Source organism: Leucoraja erinacea, chromosome 5 (assembly GCF_028641065.1).
Source record: "Leucoraja erinacea ecotype New England chromosome 5, Leri_hhj_1, whole genome shotgun sequence".
Taxonomy (NCBI): Eukaryota; Metazoa; Chordata; class Chondrichthyes; order Rajiformes; family Rajidae; genus Leucoraja; species Leucoraja erinaceus.
Genome location: NC_073381.1, coordinates 47,769,114 through 47,793,903, shown reverse-complemented (window position 1 = coordinate 47,793,903; position 24,790 = coordinate 47,769,114). Strand labels below are relative to the sequence as shown.

The following is a 24,790-nucleotide window of genomic DNA, read 5'->3' as shown; positions in this document are numbered from 1 at the left end:
AATCCACAATGAGATGCCGTTTGTGGCATGTATTGAGCTTTTAAGGAATAATACAAAATGCCAGAACAGAGTTGTAATAGAATGAAAAATTACTGCAGCAGACAGGGGAAATTCAAGGGTACTTTTACAAACTAAAAAGTGTTCTGCAAAGTAGTCATCCCAGCTGTACTGGCCTCTCCAATGATCACAGCTCTTTAAGCTGTTTTGCATAAAGAGTTAAAGTTAAGGTATCTGGTAGTGGCATTGCATCAATGGTGGCAAGAAAAAAGCAAGTGCAAAGAAAGGTCTATTATTTTTCAGGCTGGGAAGAAGCAAGGAGAGAGCAGAAGTGCAAGCAATTAAAGCAGATTCAGCTGATAGCACTATCAAGTTTCTTTTAGGGGAAGATCGTCGGATTCCAGACAGTAGTTCAGAGATCAGAACAGATGGGACTGTGCTGGATAAACTGGAAAAATAAACTTCTTACAGGAAGCAGGGATGGGCGTTGATGGAAAGTAGTCAAGATAGCTGTGGGAGTTGAAACTTGTAATAGCTTTGGCTGCTACTCTGTACTGATATGGAGATGAAAAGTGAGAAAGGACAAATCAGAAATTAACCATGTGAAAAAGCAGGGGAGAGGCATGGAGCAAATGTTCAAAAATCTGTGTTAGAACAATAATCTAGTACCAGTCATCAACATAATGCAGATTGAAAAAAACACCCAGCTGGAGAAATTCAGTGGAACGAGCAGGATGTGGGGGGAAAAAAAGGAATTGTTGATATTTTGGGAAAGACACTGCACAATTCTCTCTCCTCACTCGGCCCACTGAGGTTCCCCAGCGGTTTGTTTTAGCTCGATTCCAGCATCTGCAGTCACATGTTTCTATCACTTCCTCTAAAGCAACAGCAAAGACATGGAGGCAAAGACATGGGAACCACCTGGTCTATTTAAGCTATGCCCATCTTTTTCAACAAACCGCTATTTTCTTGCATATTTTAAAGATCCAGCATTACTTTTCCCATTCTCATCACACCTCACACTTTTGACACCTGCCATTTTCCATCTTCTCTATTTACAACTCCTCTAGATAACTCATGTCCAACTAACAAGCCTTAAACAAGCTCTCTCAATTGGCACCATCACTTGTGTCAATACTGATCTTGGTCCCAGCAACCACCAGGTTTTTGAGAACTAGACAACATTAACCTCAGCAACTCTCATCTACAATGGACCATGTCTCTCATTGCATTGCAGTCTTTGGTTTTTGCATTATTACCGTTGTGTAGTATTATGGCTATTCATTTATTGTATTTTTTATTATATACATGTGTGTGTTATTGCATTTGTGGGGCTGTTAATCTGCAGCAAGAATTTCACTGTACCATTGCCAGTACATACGACAACTAAACATTATTGGCCCAAAAAATGAACTATTTAATTTTCCACATATGTTGTTTGACCTGCAGAGTAATTTTTAGCTTTTTCTAGTTTTATTTATCTTAGATTTGAACTCTAGAAAGAGCTTAATGATTTCTAGCAAATATTAGCAAACTCTGAAGGTTTTAATCGAAGAAAGATAATTATTTATGGTAGGTTTTGTCAGATGCTGTAAACCAAAGTGAAAAAAGGTTGCAACTGAAAATATGCCACCTGTTGCATGGTGGTATCTGGAAATTGTGGAAAATCGATGCACTTTCTGTTAACTGAATTGATAGCCCAAATTGTAAAACAATTCAAGACCAACAAATCACAATTAGCAGGGATAACATGGCAGTAAGTTAAAATCATGAATAAAAAGATGCATGATAAAATATAATGGTATTACTTAAGGTGCAGGAATTTGTAAATTTTGCTAGTTGAACACTGCCATACATTAAATGCAGTATTCATTTTGTTTGGTTCTATAATGAAGCTATGGTCACCAAACGACTTCATACACTAGGAACAAAATACACCCCAAAAGCAACCCAGAGCGACAGGCAGCATCACTGGATCGAAAGAATGGGTGATGTTTCTATCACATCTCCGATATATAAGAGTCCACACCAGGAACAGCGGATGCAGTAGATGAGGTTGGAGGAGGTACAAGTGATCCTCTGCCTCACCTGAAAGGACTGTCAGGGTCCTTGGACAGAGTTGAGGGATGAGTTAACCAGGGAGTTGGGGAGCGAACGGTCTCTGCGGAAAGCGGTGGAGATGTGGTTAGTGGTGGGATCTTGTTAGAGATGGCGAAAATGTCAGAGGATAATGTGTTGTATGCAGCAGCTGATAGGGTGAAAGGTGAGGACTAGGGGGACTCTGTTCCTGGTCCGACTGGAGGGAGGGGGAGCAAGAGTGGAGCTGCAGGATATCGAGGAGACCTGAGTGAGGGGCTCATCTATGCTGGAAGAGGGAAACCCCAATTCCCTAAAGAATGAGGACATCTCAGATGTTCTGTTATGGAACACTTCATCTCGGACACAGATGTGGGATAGAAACATAGAAAATAGTTGCAGGAGGAAACCATTCGGCCCTTCGCGCCAGCAACGCCATTCACTGTGATCATGGCTGATCGTCCCCAATCAATAACCCGTGCCTGCCTTCTTCCCATATCCCTTGATTCCACTAGCCCCTAGAGCTCTATCTAACTCTCTCTTAAATCCATACAGTGACTTGGCCTCCACTGCCCTCTGTGGCAGGGAATTCCACAAATTCACAACTCTCTGGGTGAAAACGTTTTTTCTCACCCCAGTCTTAAATGACCTCCCCTTTATTCGAAGACTGTAGCCCCTGGTTCTGCACTCGCCCAACATTGGGAACATTTTTCCTGCATTTAGCTTGTCCAGTCCTTTTATAATTTTATATGTTTCTACAAGAACCCCCCTCATCCTTCCAAACTCCAGTGAATACAAGCCAAGTCTTTTCAATCTTTCCTCATATGACAGTCCCGCCATCCCAGGGATCAATCCTGTGAACCTACGCTGCACTGCCTCAATCACAAGGATGTCCTTCCTCAAATTAGGAGACCAAAACTGTACGCAATACTCCAGATGTGGTCTTACCAGAGCCCTGTACAACTGCAGAAGAACCTCTCTACTCCTATTCTGAAATCCTCTTGTTATGAACACATGGAGTTGGGGATAGCGTCTTTGCAGGAGGCTGGTTGCGAAGGTATAGTCTGGATAGCTGTGTGGTCAGTAGCTGTCCCCTTGATTACATTTTTATCTTTGTATGCTTCATTTGTCACCAAGCAAACAATGATCTATTTTACATTTTCCTTAATCTTCGTCCCATTTGATGTCTCATTTTCACATCTTACATTCTTTATTTCAGTGTCTCCCTCTCCCGCCTCCCCTGTCTGAAGAAGGGACTTGACCCGAAATATCACCCATTCCTTTTATCCAGAGATGCTGCCGGTCCCGCTGAGTTACTCCAGCATTCTGTGTCTATCTTCAATGCAAACCTGCAACTGCAGTTCCTTGCTACGCACAAAGCTACACAAAAGCAACTCTATGTGAGCTAACTGATTATAAAATACAACTCATTTGACAAATGTTGGTCTGCTAGGCTATTTAACGTAACTTTGAAAAACTATTCACACAAAAGACCGTGGAAATTTGGAATGCATTGGTGTATGCTGTATAAACTGAAACTTAAGATCTAAGAAACTTGTTGCTTAAGAACATGTGACATTAGACCAAGCATGGCAAGCCGAATTGTGATTTGGATCACATGGCTGAAAATGATAAAACAGCATCTACAAAATAGTTTGCTGTTATGCAGAGCAGTATGCAGTGAAATTATTTGCAGGAGTAAGAGGGGTAAAGAAGGCAAGAACAGCTTTGTTAACACAAAACTTAAAAATAATTGAAGCAGAGTAACAATAAGCCATAGATTTTTTTTAAATCGAAACTACTATGAAACAAAAATTGCGGCCTAATAGACATCTATGTTCTCCAGATATGCTGTCCGACCTGCTGACTTACTCCAGCACTGTCTCATTTTTTTTATACAAAACTTTTTGTTGTGACAATTAAAACACCAGACAAATATTATTCATTCTACTAAAACTGGTTTAATCTTTCACCTACCAAGCAATAGAAATTTTCTACCATCACCATACAATTGTCGAAGACTGATGCAAAATTCATGAATTGAGGCACCATTTCGATATTCATGCAGAAGCATAGCAAACTTTTGGATTTCTTCAGATGTCAACTTGGTTCTCAACTACAAAATAGAATTTGCAATTATTACAGTATTGGATCAGAGCTGATGATCAGAAGAACTTATAATCATCCCAATAATATAATTAAATAAATCTTCACTTTTTACATGGTTTACATCAACTCAATGAAAGTACTGTATATTATTAGTCTACAGACAACAAGCAGCTCATTCCTGATAAGGCAATTTGAAATTATTTCTTACAGAGCCGTCAACTCTTCATTGACAGAATTATTAGCTAAAAGGAAGACAGTTGATCTAGTAATGTTCATAAGATCAATTTTTTCCTTTTACTATAATAATTCTGCAGCAAACGATTTGAGATAGCAACAATAGAAATGTATCGACACAACCGTGTACTTTGGGAGTTGTAACTCTACCAGGTGCATTTGACATAATTAAACATTTAGTTCAAATTGAGAAGATTTACAAAATGTTAAATGTTAGCTATTTCAGGTAAATTACTGCAAGTAAATGTTCAATAAAAAGTGGTCAGGATAGTTGATACGATTAGGAATGTTTTAGACTGAGATCTACACCTGGTGTCAAATATAACCTTCTTACAGTTACATTACAGATTGAGAGGGGGAATTATATTTCACAAACTATAAAGTTAAGATCATTAAAATTTAAAATCTGATCCAATTTACTTTCATAAGGTGAATGGCAGAACAATCAAAACCCTGAGCAACAGCCAAAGATTAAATTTAGTAGCGATTATATAAATTATAGGACATCCGTGGTTGTCATGTAGCTACTTCATGAGGGCTAGTATCAGTCCATCTACATTCACTCTCAAGCTACCACCCCCTCAAAAAAAGTCAATGTGGAAACCAAATAGATTGACCAACTGTTGCATTAAGTGAGAACAATAAATCACACTGAATTACACACCTCCAAGTTTTACAAGTACAAGAGCAGAATATGTCAATGATGACTTGCTATATAGTGCAGCTATTATTCAAGATGTCAGAAAAACTAATGTTATAATTCAGACGATCTGGTTTGTGAAAGATAGTACACTTTCAATAGTTATGACAACTGGAGAGGGAGTGGTGACACAAGGGCTGACAATTAAGGGAAAAGTTTTAAAGGGCTTGGATCCATAAATGATTCCTATGAATTTCCATGATTAGTGAGTCAGAAATCATGAACAGCCCAATGAGCACACCTAACACTTATTTTTGTACTATTTTCACCCTAGCCTATTTTTATATTCTCCTTACATTCTTATGGTCCATCTCCAAGATTCTTATGCCTCACTTACATACTAGAGGGAATTTACAGTGTGCAACTAACCTATTAAAAAACACATTGAGATGTGGGAAGACACTGGAGCACCCAGCAGATACCCACAAGGCCACTGGGAGAAAGTGCAAGCTCCAGATGGCGCCAAAGGTCAAGAGTGAACGCAGATCAGTGGAGCAGAGGCAAGAACTCAACTCAGTGTGCCACTGTGCTGCCCAGTTGCACCACTATCCTTATCTACACCATGATTATCCACGTACCCTTGAAGACAGATATTGCACAATTCTACTTTCTAGGAATTGTCATTAACTATGGGACACTCTACTGGCCTGAATGGCAAACAAATGTCATGGACATAAATGGCAATATTTGGAATGAAAAGCACAAATACAAAGTAAAAGCTTGTTCTGAAGCCACAAACTGCAACTTACTGTCATCATATAATCCTGAAGGAGTTCAGCTGCAGAAGCACTTAGTTCTCCTTCGTTGATATTTTTCATCTGAGGAGATGGTAGAGTTGAAGATGGAGAATTTCCACCAGTATCAGATCCCTGAAAAGACCTGCATGAACAAAGTTAAAATTGACTATTCGCAAGTTACAACAGCCAATAAATCTCTACTTTAAAACAATTTATATTTTGGCTCCATTTAATATTTTCGATTAATGGCTAACAAATTTCTTCAATTCATTTTGACCGGATACATACGATCACGGACTGGAATTTATTGCCTGCTCCTAATTGCCAAAAAGCAGCTGATGCTGAGCAACTGAGTTATTGTTGCAGTCCTTCGGGTGAAAGGCACTCTCACAGAATTGCAGGCTAAGGAATTCCAAGTTTTAGGAATATATTTTGGCACAATAGATGATGAAAAGGTTTTGTGGAGTCAAAAGGTGAGCCAATGCTGCCCAACAGTCAACCTCTGACCTACACGTTATTATGATATTTATGCATCTAGTCCAATTGTGATACCCAGGTGAGTGTGATAAGTATGTCTTGCCACAATTAAACAAGGCACTGGTGAGATCACACCAGTAATATTGTAAAATTGTCATCTTTCTCAGGAAGGACATTTGTCTTAAAAGCAAAGGGCTTATGCCAAGTCAAGTCAAGTCAAGTCAAGTTTATTTGTCACATACACATACGAGATGCGCAGTGAAATGAAAGTGGCAATGCTCGCGGAACAACAAAACAACCAAACAAATTATAAACACAATCATAACACACATATTATTTTATGCTGCTTCGAGTTTAGGTAATAAAGGTCATCTCAGATTCAAAAATTCTGAATGGGCTTACTACGAGAAAGTAATTTTCCTTCCTGAAAATGGCATCAAACCTAGCGACACTTGTATACCATCTCAGAGTACTATTCCAGTTAACTCACAGTCCATGTTCAGTTATGAAAGCTCTACAAAGAAACTAAGTTTATTGAGCATGGAAATGTTTAAGCACAGCAAGTGTCATTGATCTTCAGCCAAAAGTGCTGCGTAATTGATCCTTATCTGCTTTGAAAACTCAGCATTACAGAACCCAATCTGATAAAACTGAAGTAAATGAGAATCAAGTTAAATAGAAATTCCACAGACTAATCAACAAAAGCACAAAATTAGGATCAATTATTGTGCAGATAAACATTTCAATTACAGCTCATTCAAGAAATTCTTCACAGCTAAGTCTTAGGCCCAACCTCATTTATTCTTGCGGAGGAGAAAAAGAGTGAGGACATTTGCAGAATGATTGGTGGCATTCTCAACTAAGAACAATGCAGAAGTAAAACAAAGGATAGAAATCTTAATATCTTTATTCCTGAAAATACAGACAGCACAATTTTAACATTGTTAAAAGTATCAAAAACATTGAGACAAAACAACTTGATATTTTAGATAAATAAAGTGAATTTAAACACAGAAACAAGTAATAATTTCAGATATTAAAATGTTGAGATAAAGAGTCAGATACTTACAAATTACTAATTTCTGCATCATAAGGTTCTTTAACATCTGCTTTACTTGAAGAATCATCTATTTTCAAGAGAAACATTAAACAGAATGCTAAGGAACATGCAAACCTCGAATTGAAACATTTAAAAGCAGAGTTTGGCATAACTGCAGTCACAAGACCACAAAAATGCTCGAGACAAAAAGGAATACATTTAGAATCAGTGAAATGTGAAGTTGAAATAATAAAGTATGGGTTTAATCTGTCAAACATGATACACATGTTTTCAAAATATAACTACAATTTGCAATGGTGACAATTATATAGTTAGCATGATATATCATGAAGTTTGCTGGATTTCTGGTGTGGCAAACTACTTGTGTTTTGTTGCAAATTTGCAAATAAAAATGCATCTCTATAAAAGCTCCTTTGAGGGTTAGCAGGAGTTTAAATTGTTTCCCCCTATGTTTGATTTTTTACCAGGTTCAGTTCTAGTCCACACAATGCACTAATTATCAGTTGAGGGAAAACACTTATCTTTAGCACAATGAGGTGGAAGACAGGGACAAAGGGAAAGTAGGACAAATTCAGAGAACACAGAAGGGCCCCCCAAAAAAATTACTTTGCAAACTTAATAAAAGCCAGGAACATTTAGTTTCAAGATCTTGGAGAAATCTTGTATGGGTGATGGGACGATAGAACAGACTGAATTAAGGGTTAAATGAAGAGGCGGTTTAACAAGGTTCTCAAGTCAACCAACCGGATGGTAGTTAGGTCGGACGTGCAGCAGATTTGACGTGCAGAAATTGGTGTAGGGTAAATCTTATTCAAGTCCGAATATCTCAGTTTTAATTCTCAAATGACCTTTGTTGAAAGCATCATCCAATTAATTCCATTTTTCACCATACCCATTTCTACACTGTAATTTACCCATTTCCCTTATAAAAATCAACATTAACATTTTAATTCAACCTAATGCCCAAGTTATTAAATTGATTGCACAAACAAAAATACCCCAACTACAACATAATCTGAAATAAAAACAGATCTAGGGTCACTAGGAGAGTACAATTATTTGTCATTTTTCCCCCTCAACTTTTTCATGTTGAGCCTTACTACAGACTTCCTGATGACAGGAAGTCTGTAGTAATTGAATCTGTATACTTTCCAATTAAACGGAGTACCTCTGGGTTACAAACGGCTGAGTTCAACCAAATTGAATAAGTGGTCAATCTGACTAATAAAATCTTGAAACAAATATCCACGTAACAAGTGTGACATTTAACTTTCAATTTATTACTTCAAATTAGGCAGGTAACAGTTAATTCTTCAGTTTCTGCACACTATTTAAAGTTTCCAGATTCAGTCTAACTCTTAACTTAAGCTTATACAAAATATATGCAGATTTAGGACTGAAACATTAAAACAGTTGTCTCAATTCAAATGAAAACACTTTCAATATCAGTTTGAGCAAGATTGTTAAGAGACAAATAAGCAAAATTAGAAATTGCAGTAAAAATTAGAATAGTATAGCACAGACATGATGCCTAGTTGATCTGATCTCATCTCCCTGTATATGATACATATTGAGGGAAAAAATAAATTGTATTTATATGTATCATGATCAACCATGGACCAATGCTTTGCTCTGGGATGGTTTTCACAAGAGTTTAATTTTGTTCCCAAAAAAAAAAATCCTTGGGAAGGATGGAGCTTGACATATGATTTTGGACAAATGTGCAAGGATGGGTTCATTCATGTAAATCTAACTTCCACCTCCACCAATCCAAACTAAAAATTTCACATAGGATGCTGAATTTATTTAACCCAGTAACGAAGCAGCAACATTTTGCAAATGGGCCAATATCAGTCTTGAAATTTGACACTAAGAATCCGATATAAAAACTGCAAAAATCTCAATGGACTAATAAGCTCACGCGAAACCAACATTTTATTAAAGTAGGCAGAATTTTCATTACATTGATAAAGATTATAATTAACACGTTTTTCTCCCCCTCTGGACCATTAAAGTTACCTACCACTGTATATGGACATGGGCTTAGTTGGAGTAGAAGCACCATCAAATATTGCTCTATCCAAAAAGTCTATTGTGGACTCTGTGTAAACAACTTGGAAGACTTGACTGAGAAGGGAACAAAGTTCTTCTGCAGCTGCCTACAAAAAAAATGAATACAATTATGTCAATTCAAAGGCAATTTGCATTTCATGAGCCAATGCAAATGTATTCTTTATACCGTCATGGGAGAGAAGTGCAACTGTACTCCAGAGAAAGATTTTATTTTGTTTATTATTGCCATGTTTACCGAGGTACAGTGGAAAGCTTTCATTCGTGCGGTATCTAATCAAAAGACTATACATGAATACAATCAAGCCATCCACAGTCCACAGGTAATGGATAAAGGGTACAACATTTAGTGCAAGATATAACATTGAAGTCCGATAAAGTCTGATTAAAGAGTGTTCAAACGTCTCAGACGAGGTAGACAGAAGGTCAGGGCCACACTCTAGCTGATGAGGACCGCTCAGTTGCCTGATAACTTCTTGGAGGAAACTGTTCCTAAATCAGGAAGTATCCTAACCTCTAGGCATCTGGCATTATCCAAACCTCTGAAATAGCGAGCACATGCAAAGTGCACAGTAGATCTTGGTTGTTTCAATCCATTAAAAGAGCTTCCTTCATTAATAGAAACTGGTTTGGTACCTCCAAAATTAATTTCACAGAAATCCCTGTAGTCTTGTATCCAGTTATTGGCTGGATTTGAACACAAACCTCCAAATAATGGCACACAGTCACCCTAATATGTTTAAACCAAAGAGAATTCTCATTAACAGGGGAAAATATATTTTACATACTCAAACCAGCAGTTTCCTCAGGATTAAACTACCACCAAATAGGGTTCACAAACCTCAATTGATCATGTGGCTACATCTAAGAAATAGTCACCCGATTGAGATTAAAAAACCTCTTCAGGAAATTGCGACAGCTCTAACCATTTTTGCAGTATTTCTATAAACTGTTGGTCATAATGTAGCCTTTAAAACTGAGGAAACAATGCAAAAAACGATCCTCTTTTCTCCCACAAATAGGAATGTCTATTTGTATTGACAGAAAGAATAAAAAGCAACTGAGAAACTTAGATCTCATGATTGCCTATGGAACAAAGTAGAGTTGCCAACCGCCGTGAACCAAATTATGACTGCTATATCGTTTGGAGAGTGGCGTTGCAATGATTTCATGTATTGAGGTGTGATGCCCATTTAACTCATTATCCTACAATTTAACAAATTAATAAAACTCGGAAACTTACTTTGTTTTCTACAACAACAACGACCAGAGTACATGCTTCCATGGTTCCAGATCTACTTTCTGACACCTGTAATTTAGTTAAACCTTCAGTGTTCTGATTTGTTGAATTTCCAGAGTCACTGGCTGAAAGAGAGTATCCACAATGAAAGGTTTATAATGTCCATCACATCCTTACGATGTCAGAATAAGATTGAAATGTAGAATGACACATGGGACAGGTTCACTGTTGTTAAATAAGGAATTCAAGGCTTGAAACTCGAGCCACCTTTAATCAATCAGCCTACCCATTATCTGAGACACTTCAAAAAGGTGAACTCAAAAACTAAATTCAAAAGTGGCATAATTCCTCAAATTCAAGAGCAGTTAAGAATGCTCAATGAATGTTGTCCTTGCCAGCAACACCCACATCCTGCAAATAATGATGCCATTATATTGCTCAGCTAGGTGATAATAGGTCTGGTTGTTTTTCTAAATTACTTTGGGGGAATTTTGACACTGAAAAGTACTAGAGGATGCAAATGATGGGCAGGTGGGAAGAACCTCTGTTCAACGTCTGGATCTGAAAGACACCACTTTATCGCAGTCACTGCCTCAAAAAGGCTGGCAGTATCATCAAAGACCCACACCATCCTGGCCACACTCATCTCCCTGCTACCTTCAGGTAGAAGGTACAGGAGTCTGAAGACTGCAACAACCAGGTTCAGGAATAGCTACTTCCCCACAGCCATCAGGCTATTAAACCTGGCTCGGCCAAAACTCTGATTATTAATAACCACTTTCTGCTATTTGCACTTTATCAATTTATTTATTCATGTGTGTATATTTTATATCATGGTATATGGACACATTTATCTGTTTTGTAGTAAATGCCTACTATTTCTGTGTGCTTAAGTAAAGCAAGAATTTCATTGTCCTATACAGGGACACATGACAATAAACTCACTTGAACTTGAACACTTCTGTATAATCTAACATTGCAGAAAGTTCATGGACTATTTGTGGAAATATTCCTCAAACTTTGTTCACTCAAAGTTTGAGTGAACAAAGTATGAAGAATATTTATTACAGACAATATGTTGAGGGTACTACAAAGGAAGAGGTGAAAGCTTAACCAACTGATAAGCAATTGGGCAAGGCAAGTGACTGAAGTGTCAATAGGCTAGCCTTTTACGTCCAGTGACCACATTTCTATTAGCTTTAAAAAAAGTTTATGCATAAGGACAAGGCTGGTCATAAGTTAAAGTTCTAAATTGCAGCAAGATCAACTTTGATATTTGACAGGAACTTGCTAAAGTTGATTGGACCCGCATGTTTGTCCACTGAAGGGACATAAAAAAGTGGAATGCTGTTAAGTGTGGCAGTGAGGGGTTACGCTATGCATGTTCCTAGTGAAGGACAATGCAAGTGGGAGTAAGGAACAATGGATGATGAGAGAAATTGCAGCTCTGGTCAGGAAGGAGGCATGGGACAGATTTAGGATGCTGGAACAACGTGCATCCCTGGAGTACACAAAATTAAGGAGCATACGTGAGGAGGAAATCAAGAGGGTGAAAAGGGTGTGCGAGGTAACTAGCAGATAAGATTAAGGATAATCGAAAGCGATTGATCTTCTGCTAGAAAGAGGTCCTTCTGTTAGAAAGAGGCCAAGGCCATCTACTGCTCTATATCTAAAGTTTGCATAATTAGTTTATTTTCAATTCGCAGAACACCGTTTATAATCAAAATTTGTAATTAGTGGAAGAAAACATTCTATCCATTTATTTATTTTCTGTAAAGATCCATGTTTTTTTAATCTATCACAAACACATAATGCTTCACCAGATATATATTTGTTTATCATGAATCAATTAAGCACAAAAAGTAGTGTTTGATTATTTACTTTACTATTAAAGTCTTAAATACTTAGGGAAGACCACATAACTCAAATGTATGTTTCCAACTTGGAGTCACACAATGTTTCTGCACTTATTGACTGCTATCAATAATGGTTTTTGGTAAACAGCCAATTCCAATGTCTTTCAGGAATGTTTTACAGAATATCCACTCTGATTAAAATATTTTTTCAGATGGTCAAAAAATGTCCAAGTATTTATTTTTCTAAAAGACAAATCCAACCCACACATTAGCAGTTAATATGCCAGCTACATTTTTGTTCATATAGGATCATTGTCAAATATTCTTGTCTTACTTTTTTGTCTCTATTTGAAATTTGCTGCCTTGACGAGCGTCGCAAAACATTCCCTCTAAAACTCAGTTGGGTTTGGGGAAACAAGTTGTTGATGGAAGTATACACATAGGAAAAACAGTTGCAAGTTTCTTTCAGCATGAGCAGTACTGAAATAGACATTTTTTTAAATGTCTGCAAAGTGACATTTTCCTAAAACTCTCACCACGTTTATTTCAGATTGTTGCTTTACCACAACAAACCTCAAAATATTCCCAGATTTGTAATTACAAAAAAAGTATCAAGTTGCTGGAATCAACTAAGGATTTCCCTCACAAACAGAACTTACCAGTTTTAAAAATGACCAGATGAAGGGAATCATCCCGAATATAAGAGACTGCTGCAATGTCATGGATTGGAACTCTAAGAATGATGTCTTCTCCATCCCGCCACACCAATTTAATATTGTATGCAGACACAGTAATTACTGCGTCCTGCTCTTGCGTTAGTGGTCCTGGGAGTTGATGTGCCCTCTAAACGAGATAGTAAATTAAGATATTGTTTACTTTAAGCTATTTTCTTAATGAATATGCAAAAACCTGATTGAGTTTTAAGTCAGATCACATTAACTTTTAAGTGCATACCTGTGAAACTGACTATCAGCTTTGTACTGAGCCAATATTACAATTATATAACACTGATACTCCAATAAATGGCTTTTTAAGTGCTCAGTTGTATATGTATTTCAAAAATGTTGTTACAGTATATGGTTGTATGCAATCTGTGCTAAAGCGCTTAGACAAGCAATGTGTGTCAAGCAATGTGTGTCAATCAATGAAATACTATTCATCCAAAGGCAGATGTAATTAATTGAAAAAGTAAACGTGTGATCAGCAAGGCAGCAAAAGTAGCAGAGAGAAGAAACAATAAGGATGGACAACCAGTGGAACAGGAATAACTAACGAATGAGGATGGATGAAAACTTCTGATGGAGGTTATTGACAAGTCAATGGATTGCAATGTTACAAGACTAGAAGGATGAGATGGTGTGGTGGCAATGTCAGAATGGATGTACAGGAATCAAAGCATAGACCAAAAATACTAAAATAAAAAGAGAATAGACCAAAGGTTCAATCCTGAATATTAATTTCAGAAATATTCCAAAAAGTACATTTTAGAACTTTTAGAATTAATGATCTCATTATGAAGAGAGCTAAATAGACAATGACCATTTGGCCAAATTCTAAATGCTTGGGCAGCATTTGTTAATTTTGAAAAATGTTACATTGTTTTGTTCACCAAGCATCTTCAAACCAAGTAAAAATTCAATGCATTATCTCTAAATTCAGCATCATGTTTAAAGAACTATTGCAACATTTACAACCCCTACTCACATTTACTATTGATTTACAATAGTTTGGATCATATGACAAGGAAGCTACTAATTATTTGAACATTACACCCACCATTAAACATTCCTAGTCACAGTTTTATGAACATGAGGATGTTTTATTTTTAAAAGCCTACTTATCCATATCAAAACAGCATTACTCACCCTTGCATTATCCAATAAGTGCAATATTTCAGTTCGGCTGGATGGATTTAGATACCCAGGCACCGATGCGAGCTGCCCCAAATACTAAAATTTAGATTAAAAAATACAATTGAATAATGAAAAAATAAGTGAAGGCAACTAAAATGCAAGTTACCTTTCAAATAAAAGAATACTAAAAGGTTATCAATTACAGGTCCACAACCAATTTTCTAGCACCCTTGGTTCCAGATCCGTGCTGGATTATCTGTTTTGCCAGATCAAGAGGTCACAGCCTCTGAGAGTAGTTAAACAGTACCAGAACGCCGGAGACCCAAGGTACCAAGATGCACAGATTGCCTCTGAAGTCAGCTATGGGAACGGAACTGGCAGTCCAGATCCCCGATCTCACGGGGGAAAATTTAATGCTGCTGATTGATCACGGAAATTGGCTATGGGAACAGGTCTGCCAACTCCGGCTGGGCCACAGGAGGCAAATTCGAATCACCGATCGATCGCGAAAGTCCTGATGAGCGTCGAGATTGGCCGCCTCACCCAGCGTAGGCGCCACATTTTTGGGGGGGACTTCTGAGGGGGGGATTTTAAGTGCACTTTTGTAATTTTGCCCTGATTAAAGGAGGTACAGGATCACCAGCTACTGGAAAATCAATGGCTAAAGCTAAAATTATTTTCAGTCAAAATATTCACCGAAAACAAAAGTCACAACTAGTTTTCTAGATGATTAAATACTTTTGGGAACTGGCTGCAATTCAGTCCAATGCAACATAATGGCATTCTGTACCTACAAAAAATGGGTCGGGGTGAAAGAGGGCAGATTAGAATTAATTGAAAATTTTAGATGCAAACTTTGAACCAAAACATGTGGGCATCAGCTAATAGCAGATAAGAGACCAGGCTATTATTTCTTGCAGTTTATTATTTCAGTTCCAACGCTAGCATATTGTACTGACAAGTGAGTGGCTTGACTGAATGCCTTTACTACTTTGTTTTGGCAATCTGGTGTCTAATCTCCGACTATTAAAGATAAAAAGGTTTGGACAAGCAGTGGCAGACCTCTGAGACAAACTTGTTGAACATAACTCATGAGAATGCCAATGTTCTGATGAAGTCTAGTAACAAAACATTTTTTGCAGATGCTGCCTGACCCATTGAGTGATCACAGCACTTTGTTTTGTTTCTGCTGAATATAGGACTTGAATCTATCAGGAATCTACCATTTGTAAATGGCCTATGCACACCAACTCTTGAAACTGCAAAATGACACGAGGGGCCTAGAACTCGCAGAGATAATGGAATCTGCACAGTAATTCTTTTTTCAGCAAAATAAAATGATTGGAAAGTAACACACAAACTTCAGAGGATGGTGAATTGGAGGTTGAGTGCTATGTCAAATTGGATGAGTCGCAGTCAATTTTTAGCTCTGGATATCAGTTATCAAGTGAAAACTGTTGTTGAAAGAGTCATCGTGTTACTAATCTCACCTCCAAATACACTAAATCAAGCAACTGCAACAACTTTATGACATTCAATTGTAATTAGGGCATTTTGCTCTAATTTTCATATTGGATTGGTACGATTCAAACAGAAATAGTGGACAAAATATTGTCCCGACCCAAAGACAAAAGGACGAGTAATGAATAAAGTGTCATTTAACACCATTTTGAATTCCAACTGCGGACATTAATCAGGTCCATTTTTAATGGATTCAGTTTTCTGTATCTGGAAGTCACCAACTGGGGTAGCATTTATTGCATAAAATTGTAAATTGTAGACCTTGAGTCATTGGAGATGTACTCAGACAAATGATGGTATTCCATCAAGCTCCTTACTTGCACCCTGTACATGGTCAGCTATCTTCTTTAAACTATGCAGTCCATCTGAATGTACTCCAGTGATGATGGGTAGGCAACTCCAGGATTAAGACCTCGTGGAGAATCAGTGGCATATTTCCAAATCAGAATGACATGCAGCTCGAGGGGAACCTGCCAGGTGTGATGCTCTCACACTTGATGCATTTGTCCTTGTGGTGCTATATGCAGTTCTGAAAATGTTGCTGGAGTAACTTGTGCAACAACAGCTGTGCATATACCAAACATACACACTACTGCAATTGTGCACTGTTGTTGGAAGGAATAACAGACTTAAGGTGAAGGATAATAAACCAAGTGGGGTTATTTATTCCTGGACCCAATTTTTTGAGTCACTGGAGCTGTACTCATCCAGACAAATGGGGACATTCCATCAAGCTCCTTACTTGCACTCTGTACACTGTGGAATGGCATTGGAGTGTCAGCTAGACACAAAAGGATACCTAACCTCCAACTTTCACATGCCCAAAGTATATTGTTATATCATGAATTACAAGTGCCTGTTTTTCCATCACAGTTTTCTTTCATTCAATTACTTTTTTGGATAAGTCTTCAGGACATGAAAACTCTGGAAACAAATACTTCTACTCCAACTTAATCCAATTTTCAGGAGATTGCCAAGCCAAGCTCCTCTCCATTGCCCAATGCAGAAGAGTAGACCTATCTGTATTTGAGAAATATCTGCTTGCGAACCTATGGTTGTTGTCAGGCATAAAAAGCGCCAAGAGGTAGCTCAGCTTGTGTGGAATATTGCAAATGTTTGGGGTCACCAAAAGGTAATATGTAAAGGCACACTGGGCCTCAGAGTCCAATGTACCATTCTCCACTTACATTCCTCCAGTGTTCGCACTGCTCGGTAAAGAGTATATTTAGGACATGGCTGTAACTTCTCACCGTTGTTTTGTCCTGAATGTCATTTACACAGCTACCTAAGATCCTGCCACCATCTTTAAGCTCATAGATCTTCATTAAAATATACAACTAAAAAAACAGAATCCATTGTGGATCCATTCCCTGATTTAACACCCAAGATTGACGTGCAGTAGAAAAAGAGCATTATTGTCAAAATCATCCAGTTAACTATTGAAACGGTTTAAGATTCAGGTTTCATCATATTCTAAGCACATTCCCCAAGTCACTGTTGCTTCATTATTTCCCAAAGCTTCATTTAAGACTGAGGTGAGAAAAAACTTTTTCACCCAGAGAGTTGTGAATTTATGGAATTCCCTGCCACAGAGGGCAGTGGAGGCCAAATCACTGGATGGATTTAAGAGAGAGTTAGATAGAGCTCTAGGGGCTAGTGGAGTCAAGGGATATGGGGAGAAGGCAGGCATGGGTTATTGATACGGGGCGATCAGCCATGATCACACTGAATGGCGGTGCTGGCTCGAAGGGCCGAATGGCCTCCTCCTGCACCTGTTTTCTAGGTTTCTACGTTTCTAAAGGAAAATACAAGGCAAGCAAATAATTGTTTGCCCTTCTTTCAGGATAATACTCATTTTTCCAAGTTTTATTTTCAGTTCCTAAAATTACCATGCTTACCAAATTGTTCTTTAATTGCACTTCAGCTCCCTCAAAATTTACATCTGTCGGCTTAGTTATGCACATATGATTATTGCAATAATTATTTTGGTCAAATCACAAATAACACGGACATAAAAGTACATCATGAAGGACTAATTAGGAATTTTTAAAAAAAACCACTAACCAGTTAAAAATAAAATTGCTATTTTATAAATTATCATTACCTGCAAATGGGGTCTGAAATTTAATGCAGGTTAATATGCTCCAGAGGCTTTGAGTAGGGTAGTTTATCAGAATACTGTAACTAGCTTCCTGACAGTGAACAAAAACACTGCCGTGAGGCCATGCTGGTAAATACACTCCAGAATGTTCACCCGAGTACTGAACAACAAATGAGCTACCCAAATAAGGATTCAACTAAGTTGACACTAAGGTGGAGAACCAGGAGAGAAGGAAAAAAATAATTGCTTTGAAAGGTCAATAAATTCACAACTCTATAGATTTAATTGTTACAGCAATTCAAATGAGTTACTTTTCAAACCTCAAAACAGATCTATTTAACATATTTGGTCCACTGTTGTGCCTAGTGGGCAGTTTGCTCATAGGAATAAAGGCGTAGACTATATTCTAAATGTGGAGAGAATTCAGAAATAGGAGGTGCAAAGGGTCTTGGGAGTGCTGGTGCAGGATTCCCAAAAAGTTAATTTGCAGGTTGAAGTGGTAGTAAGGAAGGTGAATGCAATGCTAGCATTTATTTCAAGGGGGCTATAATAGAAAAACAGGGTAGTAAGGCTGTGGTTTTATAAGGTACTGGTCAGACAGCATTAGGAAAATTTTGAGCAGTTTTGGGCCTCATATCTGACGAAGGATGAGCTGGCAGTGTGGAGGGTCCAGAGCTTTACAAGAATGATCCCACAAATGTTTGGGTTAACATATGATGAGTGTTTGAAAGCACTGTGCTTGCACTCGCTGAGATCTAGAAGGACGAGAGGGAACCTAATTGAAACTTACCGAATAGTGAAAGGCCTGGATAGAGTGGATGTGGAGAAGACATTTCCACTCGTGAGTCTAGTGACAGATCAGAATAAAAGGACGCATCTTTAGAAAGATGAAAAGTCATTTCTTCAGTCAGAGGGTAGTGAATCTGTGGAATTCATTGCCACAAATGACTGTGGAGAACAAGTCAATGGATATTTCAAGATTGACAGATTCTTGATTAGTAAGGGTGTAAGGGGTTATGGGTTGAAAGCAGGAGAAGGGTTGAGAAGGAAAGATAGATCAGTCATGATTAAATGGCAGAGTAGACTTGATGGGCCAATGGCCTTATTTTGCTCCTAGAACTTATGAAAACAGAACCAATGATTATGTCCTTTAAATGGGTATGTATCCATTGCAATCCCAACTAACCCAAGTGACATTCACACATCGATAAAATCTATAGTAAATAAAAACTTAAGCATCTAGGATTCATAAAAGTTTTATTCGAACCTTTACTTCCTTTTCAATGTAATCATTCAAGAGAATCTCCGGATCAACTCTATGATCTGGCAAGGCCAGTGTAACTGTATGCAAGGGTCTTCTCTCTGTAACCTTTTCTTGTGCCTTCTTATCACGCCCCTTCTCTCCTTTCAGGAATACCCGCTTAAATGGCGACACGATTCCAGGCTATTAATAAAGGCAGAGAGGTAGATAAATATAATGTTTTCAAAGAATTCCGTTAACATTTTTAATAAGAATTTAATAATCAGATGAATTAACCTGTTAAAAACAACAAGATTATTCTGGCTCTTTATGTGATTTTTGGCAGTGACACTAGCTTTTATATGGAAAAAATGTTCAGGCCACAATACATAAAGATCCTTTTGATGAAATTTAACTTGGATGAAAAAATCTAACCATTTTCAAACTTCTACACTAACATTTTTAATCCATTAGGTCATGCTTTTCCCTACACTTGGGCATACTTCCAAAATAAATAGTTCCAATAGCCAGTGGTGAAAATTAAATCACTATCATAAAATGGAATCTGTAGCCAGAAAATTGTTGAGTAATATTCTTATGTCAGAAGTACTAAACACGGGATGTGATCCATCTGGTACATTCATTTTAAAAAATGGAGCAACAAAATGCTAAAACAATAACGGAAAAACCAATAAAACAAGCAGTTACAGTGCCCTCCATGATGATTGGGACAAAGACGCATCATTTATTTATTTGCCTCTGTACTCCACAATTAGATTTGTAATAGAAATAAATCACATGTGGTTAAAGTGCACATTGCCAGATTTTAATAAAGGCCATATTTATACATTTTGATGTCACCATGTAGAAATTATAGTACAGGTGCACAACCTTTTATCCGAAAGCCTTGGGACCAGACACTTGTCGGATTTCGGACATTTTCGGATTTCAGAATGGAAGATTTTTAGCGTAGATTAGGTAGGTAGCGCGGGCGGCTTGAAAAGTCTGGAGCAGCTGCCTCCTCCCCGGAGACTGGGAGAATCATTGCATAAATGTTAGTCAGTTAGTTTGGAGGGATTTTATGTGGTGGTGGTGGTGTAGGGGTGAAGGGGGAAACTTTAATTCTTAGTCCCCTACCTACCTGGTCGGCGACTCCCAACCTCGCGGAGCTGGGTCCTCCGTCCGGCCGCGGGCGGCGCCGGTTGTAGCTCCGACCCCGGCAACTCTACCCCTGGCTGCGAGGCGCTCCAAATCCAGCGCGGCCCGCGGCCGGACGTCCCAGCTCCGGGAATGTCGGGAGTCGGCGACATCGCAGCGCTGGGATACCAGCGGGGAGCGAGCAATGCCTTACCGGGTCGCCGTGCGGCAAGCTCCGGAGCGCTGTGGCCGCCTTCTCCCAACATTCGCGGAGCGTCGCTGGATTTGGAGCCGCGGAGTTGGGGGCTCCGTCCGGCCGCGGGCGGCGCCGGTTGGAGCTCCGACCCCGGCAACTCTACCCCTGGCTGCGCGGCTCCAAATCCAGCGACGCTCCGCGATGTTGTGTGTCGGCGGCCACAGCGCTCCGGAGCTTGCCGCACGGCGACCCGGTAAGGCATTGCCCGCATCCCAGCGCTGCGACGCCGCCGACTCCCAACATTCGCGGAGCTGGGGCGTCCGGCCGCGGGCCGCGCTGGATTTGGAGCGCCTCGCAGCCAGGGGTAGAGTTGCCGGGGTCGGAGCTACAACCGGCGTCGCCCGCTGCCCCACCGGCCACAGCGCTGCGGAGCTTACTGCACGGCGACCCGGTAAGGCACTGACCGCTCCCCGCCTCTCCGACCAGGTAGGGGACTAAGAATTAAAGTTTACCCCTTCACCCCCCTTCACATAAAAGCCCTCCGAACTAACTGACTAACATTTAAGCAATGATTTACAGATGTTTAAGCGTCTCCCGGTCTCCAGGGAGGAGGCAGCCGCTACAGTAGTACAGACCTGGGTTGACCGTGGGTCGTTTTGGGTCAGGTTTGGCGCCAAACGCGAGCTTTGGTGCGCAGACGACATCTGGAAAAAATGGCCGGTTTTCGGAGCTTTTCGGTTTCTGGAACACCGGATAAAAGGTTGTGCACCTGTAGTGTTTATACATAGTTCCCCCCCCACCATTTCAGGGCATCATAATGTTTGGGACATAGCAATGTAATGTAAATGAAAGTAGTCATGTTTAGTATTTTGTTGCATATCCTTTGTATACAATAACTGCTTGCAGGGCTCTCACTTAACTTTTTTTCCCTGTTGCCAGCTGGGCGACTTTGGCAGCTTTTTAGGTTGCCAAATGACAGTTTAGGTGGTCATTTAAGACGGTTTGCATGACGCGTGCGTGAATGTGCTCGGACGAAGTGCATAGTTACCAGTCGGAATTATGCTCAATGAAGCATTCACATGTTATTTCTGCTTCAAATAAAGTCACAAACTAAACATATTCACCAATCAAGACATGATATATCCCACAATGACATACAGCAAAATTATAAGACAGTATCTCAACTCTTTTTACACATTGCAATTAATGCAATTTCTATTAGTTCTTTTCACTTCCAAACTAAAATGTGGTTGGATTATTCAGTGTATGATCAACCTGCGTCAATAAATCCTGGACCATGGTAACATATATGCTTAACAATGCACACTACAGATTGATGCAAACATGTTTTCTGTGAAGGACCGAAAATTACCATGACATGGCCATAGCATGGGTCGTTATTGCTATTGGTACAGAAACACTCTCGCTTCCCACATAATTTATCCACAACAAAATATACAGGTTGCAAGGACATTTTTATAGGCATTTTATGATAATAGCTGTTAAAACCGACTATACCCATCTGACAGGTTAAACATTACACTAACTGACAAGAGATGGCCAAAGGACATAACTGCAGCAAATGTTCTTTTGGTAATATGTTTAAAGGTGTCAAAACGCCACATTACAGGACATTCAGATTAGATGTACGTGTTGTGAACAGCAATGAAGATACCCAGTTTGTACACACCAGATTTAAAAAAAAATACTGATAAACACTGTTTCCATCATTCCCACTTCAGAATTAACATTAAGATTTCAACTGAAATATCTCCTGACCAAATTTGTGACTGTAGAAGTAAAATCTGGATAAATCCTATGTATAGTTGTGAATGTAGCTCACTACAGTACTAACTACAGTACTGATACTCCATATTAAGAGAATTGACTTGCCATTAAAATGAATTATGTAATAACGTGTCAATGGTAGCAGTGACAATCGAACACTGCGGTTTTAATGTTCCACTTGTTCACAATTTAATTAATCCATCTTTATGGACTAAAACAAATAATAACATTGGGAATTAAAACACATTTGATTGCATTCCGTTATCAAACATTGTCAATGTTCGCTCTGAAGCCATTTCCAGCACAATAGGGTCAGGGAGGGGAGGGTGTTTGAATCAGTGCGGGGTGGGTAGATGGCGGGGGGTGAGGTTTAGAAGGCAGTCGGTGCGGAATGGATGGATTGAGGCAGTTGAATTAGTACGTGTTGGTTGGAGGTAAAATTGTGAGGGGAGAGCAAGGGGGATGTCAGTGGTGTTGAATGGGGGGGTTCAGTACGGGATGGATGGGGGTAGACAAAAGTGCTGGAGAAACTCAGCGGGTGAGGCAGCATCTATGGAGCGAAGAAAATAGGCAACGTTTCGGGTCGAGACCCTTCTTCAGACTGTTCCTCCCCATTCTTCTTGAATGGGAGGATCAGTACAGGATGGATGAGGGGGGGGGGGTAGAGATCAGTGCAGGATGAATGGGGGGGGAGGGGGGTCAGTACAGTGTGGATCAGAGGGTCTGTGCAGGATGAATGGGGGATCACTACCGAATGAATGAGGGGATGGTGCAGGGTAAATGGAGGGTGGGTCAGTACGGGATAAATGGGTGGATTAGTACAGGATGGATGGGGGATCAGTACAGGATGGATGGAGGAGAAGTGCAGGATGTATGGGAAGGGGGGTAAGTACAGGATGAATTGGGGGACCAGTATAGGATGGATGGTGGGGGGGGGGGGGGGGGGGGGGGGGGGGGGGGGGGAGAATCAATGCGAGGTGATCAGCGCAGGATGAATAGGGGATGGGGGGGGGGGGGGGGGGGGGTTAGATGGGGAGGGGGAGAGCACAGGGGGATGTCAGTGTGGACTGAATAGAGAGCGGATGGGGATCAGTGCGGGATGGAGAGGAGGGGGGATCCCAGGATAAGGGGGGGGGGGGGGGAAGGGGGGGGGGTACAAGAGAGAGAGAGAGAGGGGGAGGAGGGGGGGGTGGGGAGGAAGGAAGGTCAGCGCTCCTCGGACAACATCGCCCCGCTGCCTTGGCCGTCCCTGTCCATCGCCAAAGGCAGAGGCGGTTGCTCTTGTCATCACTCTGATATAAGTTAATCTTTGTCTCATCTGTCCACAAGACCTTTTTTCCAGAACTGTGGTTGCTCTTTTAAGTGCTTCTTGGCAAACTGTAACCTGGCCATCCTATTTTTGCGGCTAACCAGTGGTTTGCATCTTGCAGAGTAGCCTCTGTATTTCTGTTCATGAAATCTTCTGCGGACAGTGGTCATTAACAAATCCACACCTGACTCCTGAAGAGTGTTTCTGATCTGTCAGACAGATGTATGGGGATTTTCTTAATTGTAGAGAGAATTCTTCTGTCATCAGCTGTGGATGGCCTACCAGTCCCTTTGCGATTAGTAAGCTCACCAGTGCTCTCTTTCTTCTTAATGATAACAGTTTTATGATTGTGTCACAGTCTCATAATGGCTTCTTTGCCTTTCATCGGCACAACTTTGGTCCTCATGTTGATAAACAGCAATAAAAGTTTCCAAAGGTGATGATAAGAATGGAGGAAAGACTAGGTGCTTAGAGCTCTCTTATACCTGCATTAAGAAGGCAATTACAAACTCCTGTGAAGCCATGTGTCCCAAACATTATGGTGCCATGAACTGGGGGGCACTATGTATAAACACAGCTGTGATTTCTTCTAATTTTCCATTACAATTATCAAATTGTGAAGTAGAGGCTAATAAATAAATGATGGGTCTTTGTCCCAAACATTATGGAGGGCACTGTATATAGAAATTCTAGTACAAGGACCAGCCAGGCAAATGCTACAGCCAGCCAAAAAAAGAGCTGGGCAGAAAAGTGAAGATTAATAAAATTGTCTATTGCTTCCACATTTATATTAATAGATACATTCACTTTCACTTGGAAACTAGGTCCCACAGCGAGGGCAATCCAGGGGCAACAGTAACATTAAGAATGACCAGAGTCCACAAATCCACTACGCAAGCAAAATTACAATGTTGAAAATTTTAAAAAGCACTCTCCTGTCAGACACCATTTGAACAAAAATGCTATGGACCTGGCCCCAAAATTGTAACTGTTATTCTGCCGATCTGACCATCTGCACAGAGCCTGATTTGATTATTTCATATTTTCTGTTAAGAACAAATCCAAGTATAATTTGTTGATTAATAAGAA

At 39.7% G+C, this 24,790-nt stretch overlaps 1 protein-coding gene across 3 annotated transcripts in view; it reads right to left on the bottom strand.

Moving 5' to 3' along the window:
• The window catches only part of ccm2 (CCM2 scaffold protein), a 52,766-nt gene that overhangs the window by 5,700 nt on the left and 22,276 nt on the right, over positions 1-24,790 (bottom strand). For all 3 annotated transcript variants that reach the window (XM_055635529.1, XM_055635531.1, XM_055635532.1), the window contains 8 exons: positions 19,299-19,475; positions 14,422-14,505; positions 13,216-13,399; positions 10,704-10,825; positions 9,414-9,549; positions 7,400-7,457; positions 5,866-5,995; positions 4,051-4,189 (listed from right to left, as the gene is read on the bottom strand). In XM_055635529.1, the coding sequence (XP_055491504.1) occupies positions 4,051-4,189; positions 5,866-5,995; positions 7,400-7,457; positions 9,414-9,549; positions 10,704-10,825; positions 13,216-13,399; positions 14,422-14,505; positions 19,299-19,475 (1,030 nt within the window). The remainder of the gene's footprint in view (positions 1-4,050; positions 4,190-5,865; positions 5,996-7,399; positions 7,458-9,413; positions 9,550-10,703; positions 10,826-13,215; positions 13,400-14,421; positions 14,506-19,298; positions 19,476-24,790) is intronic.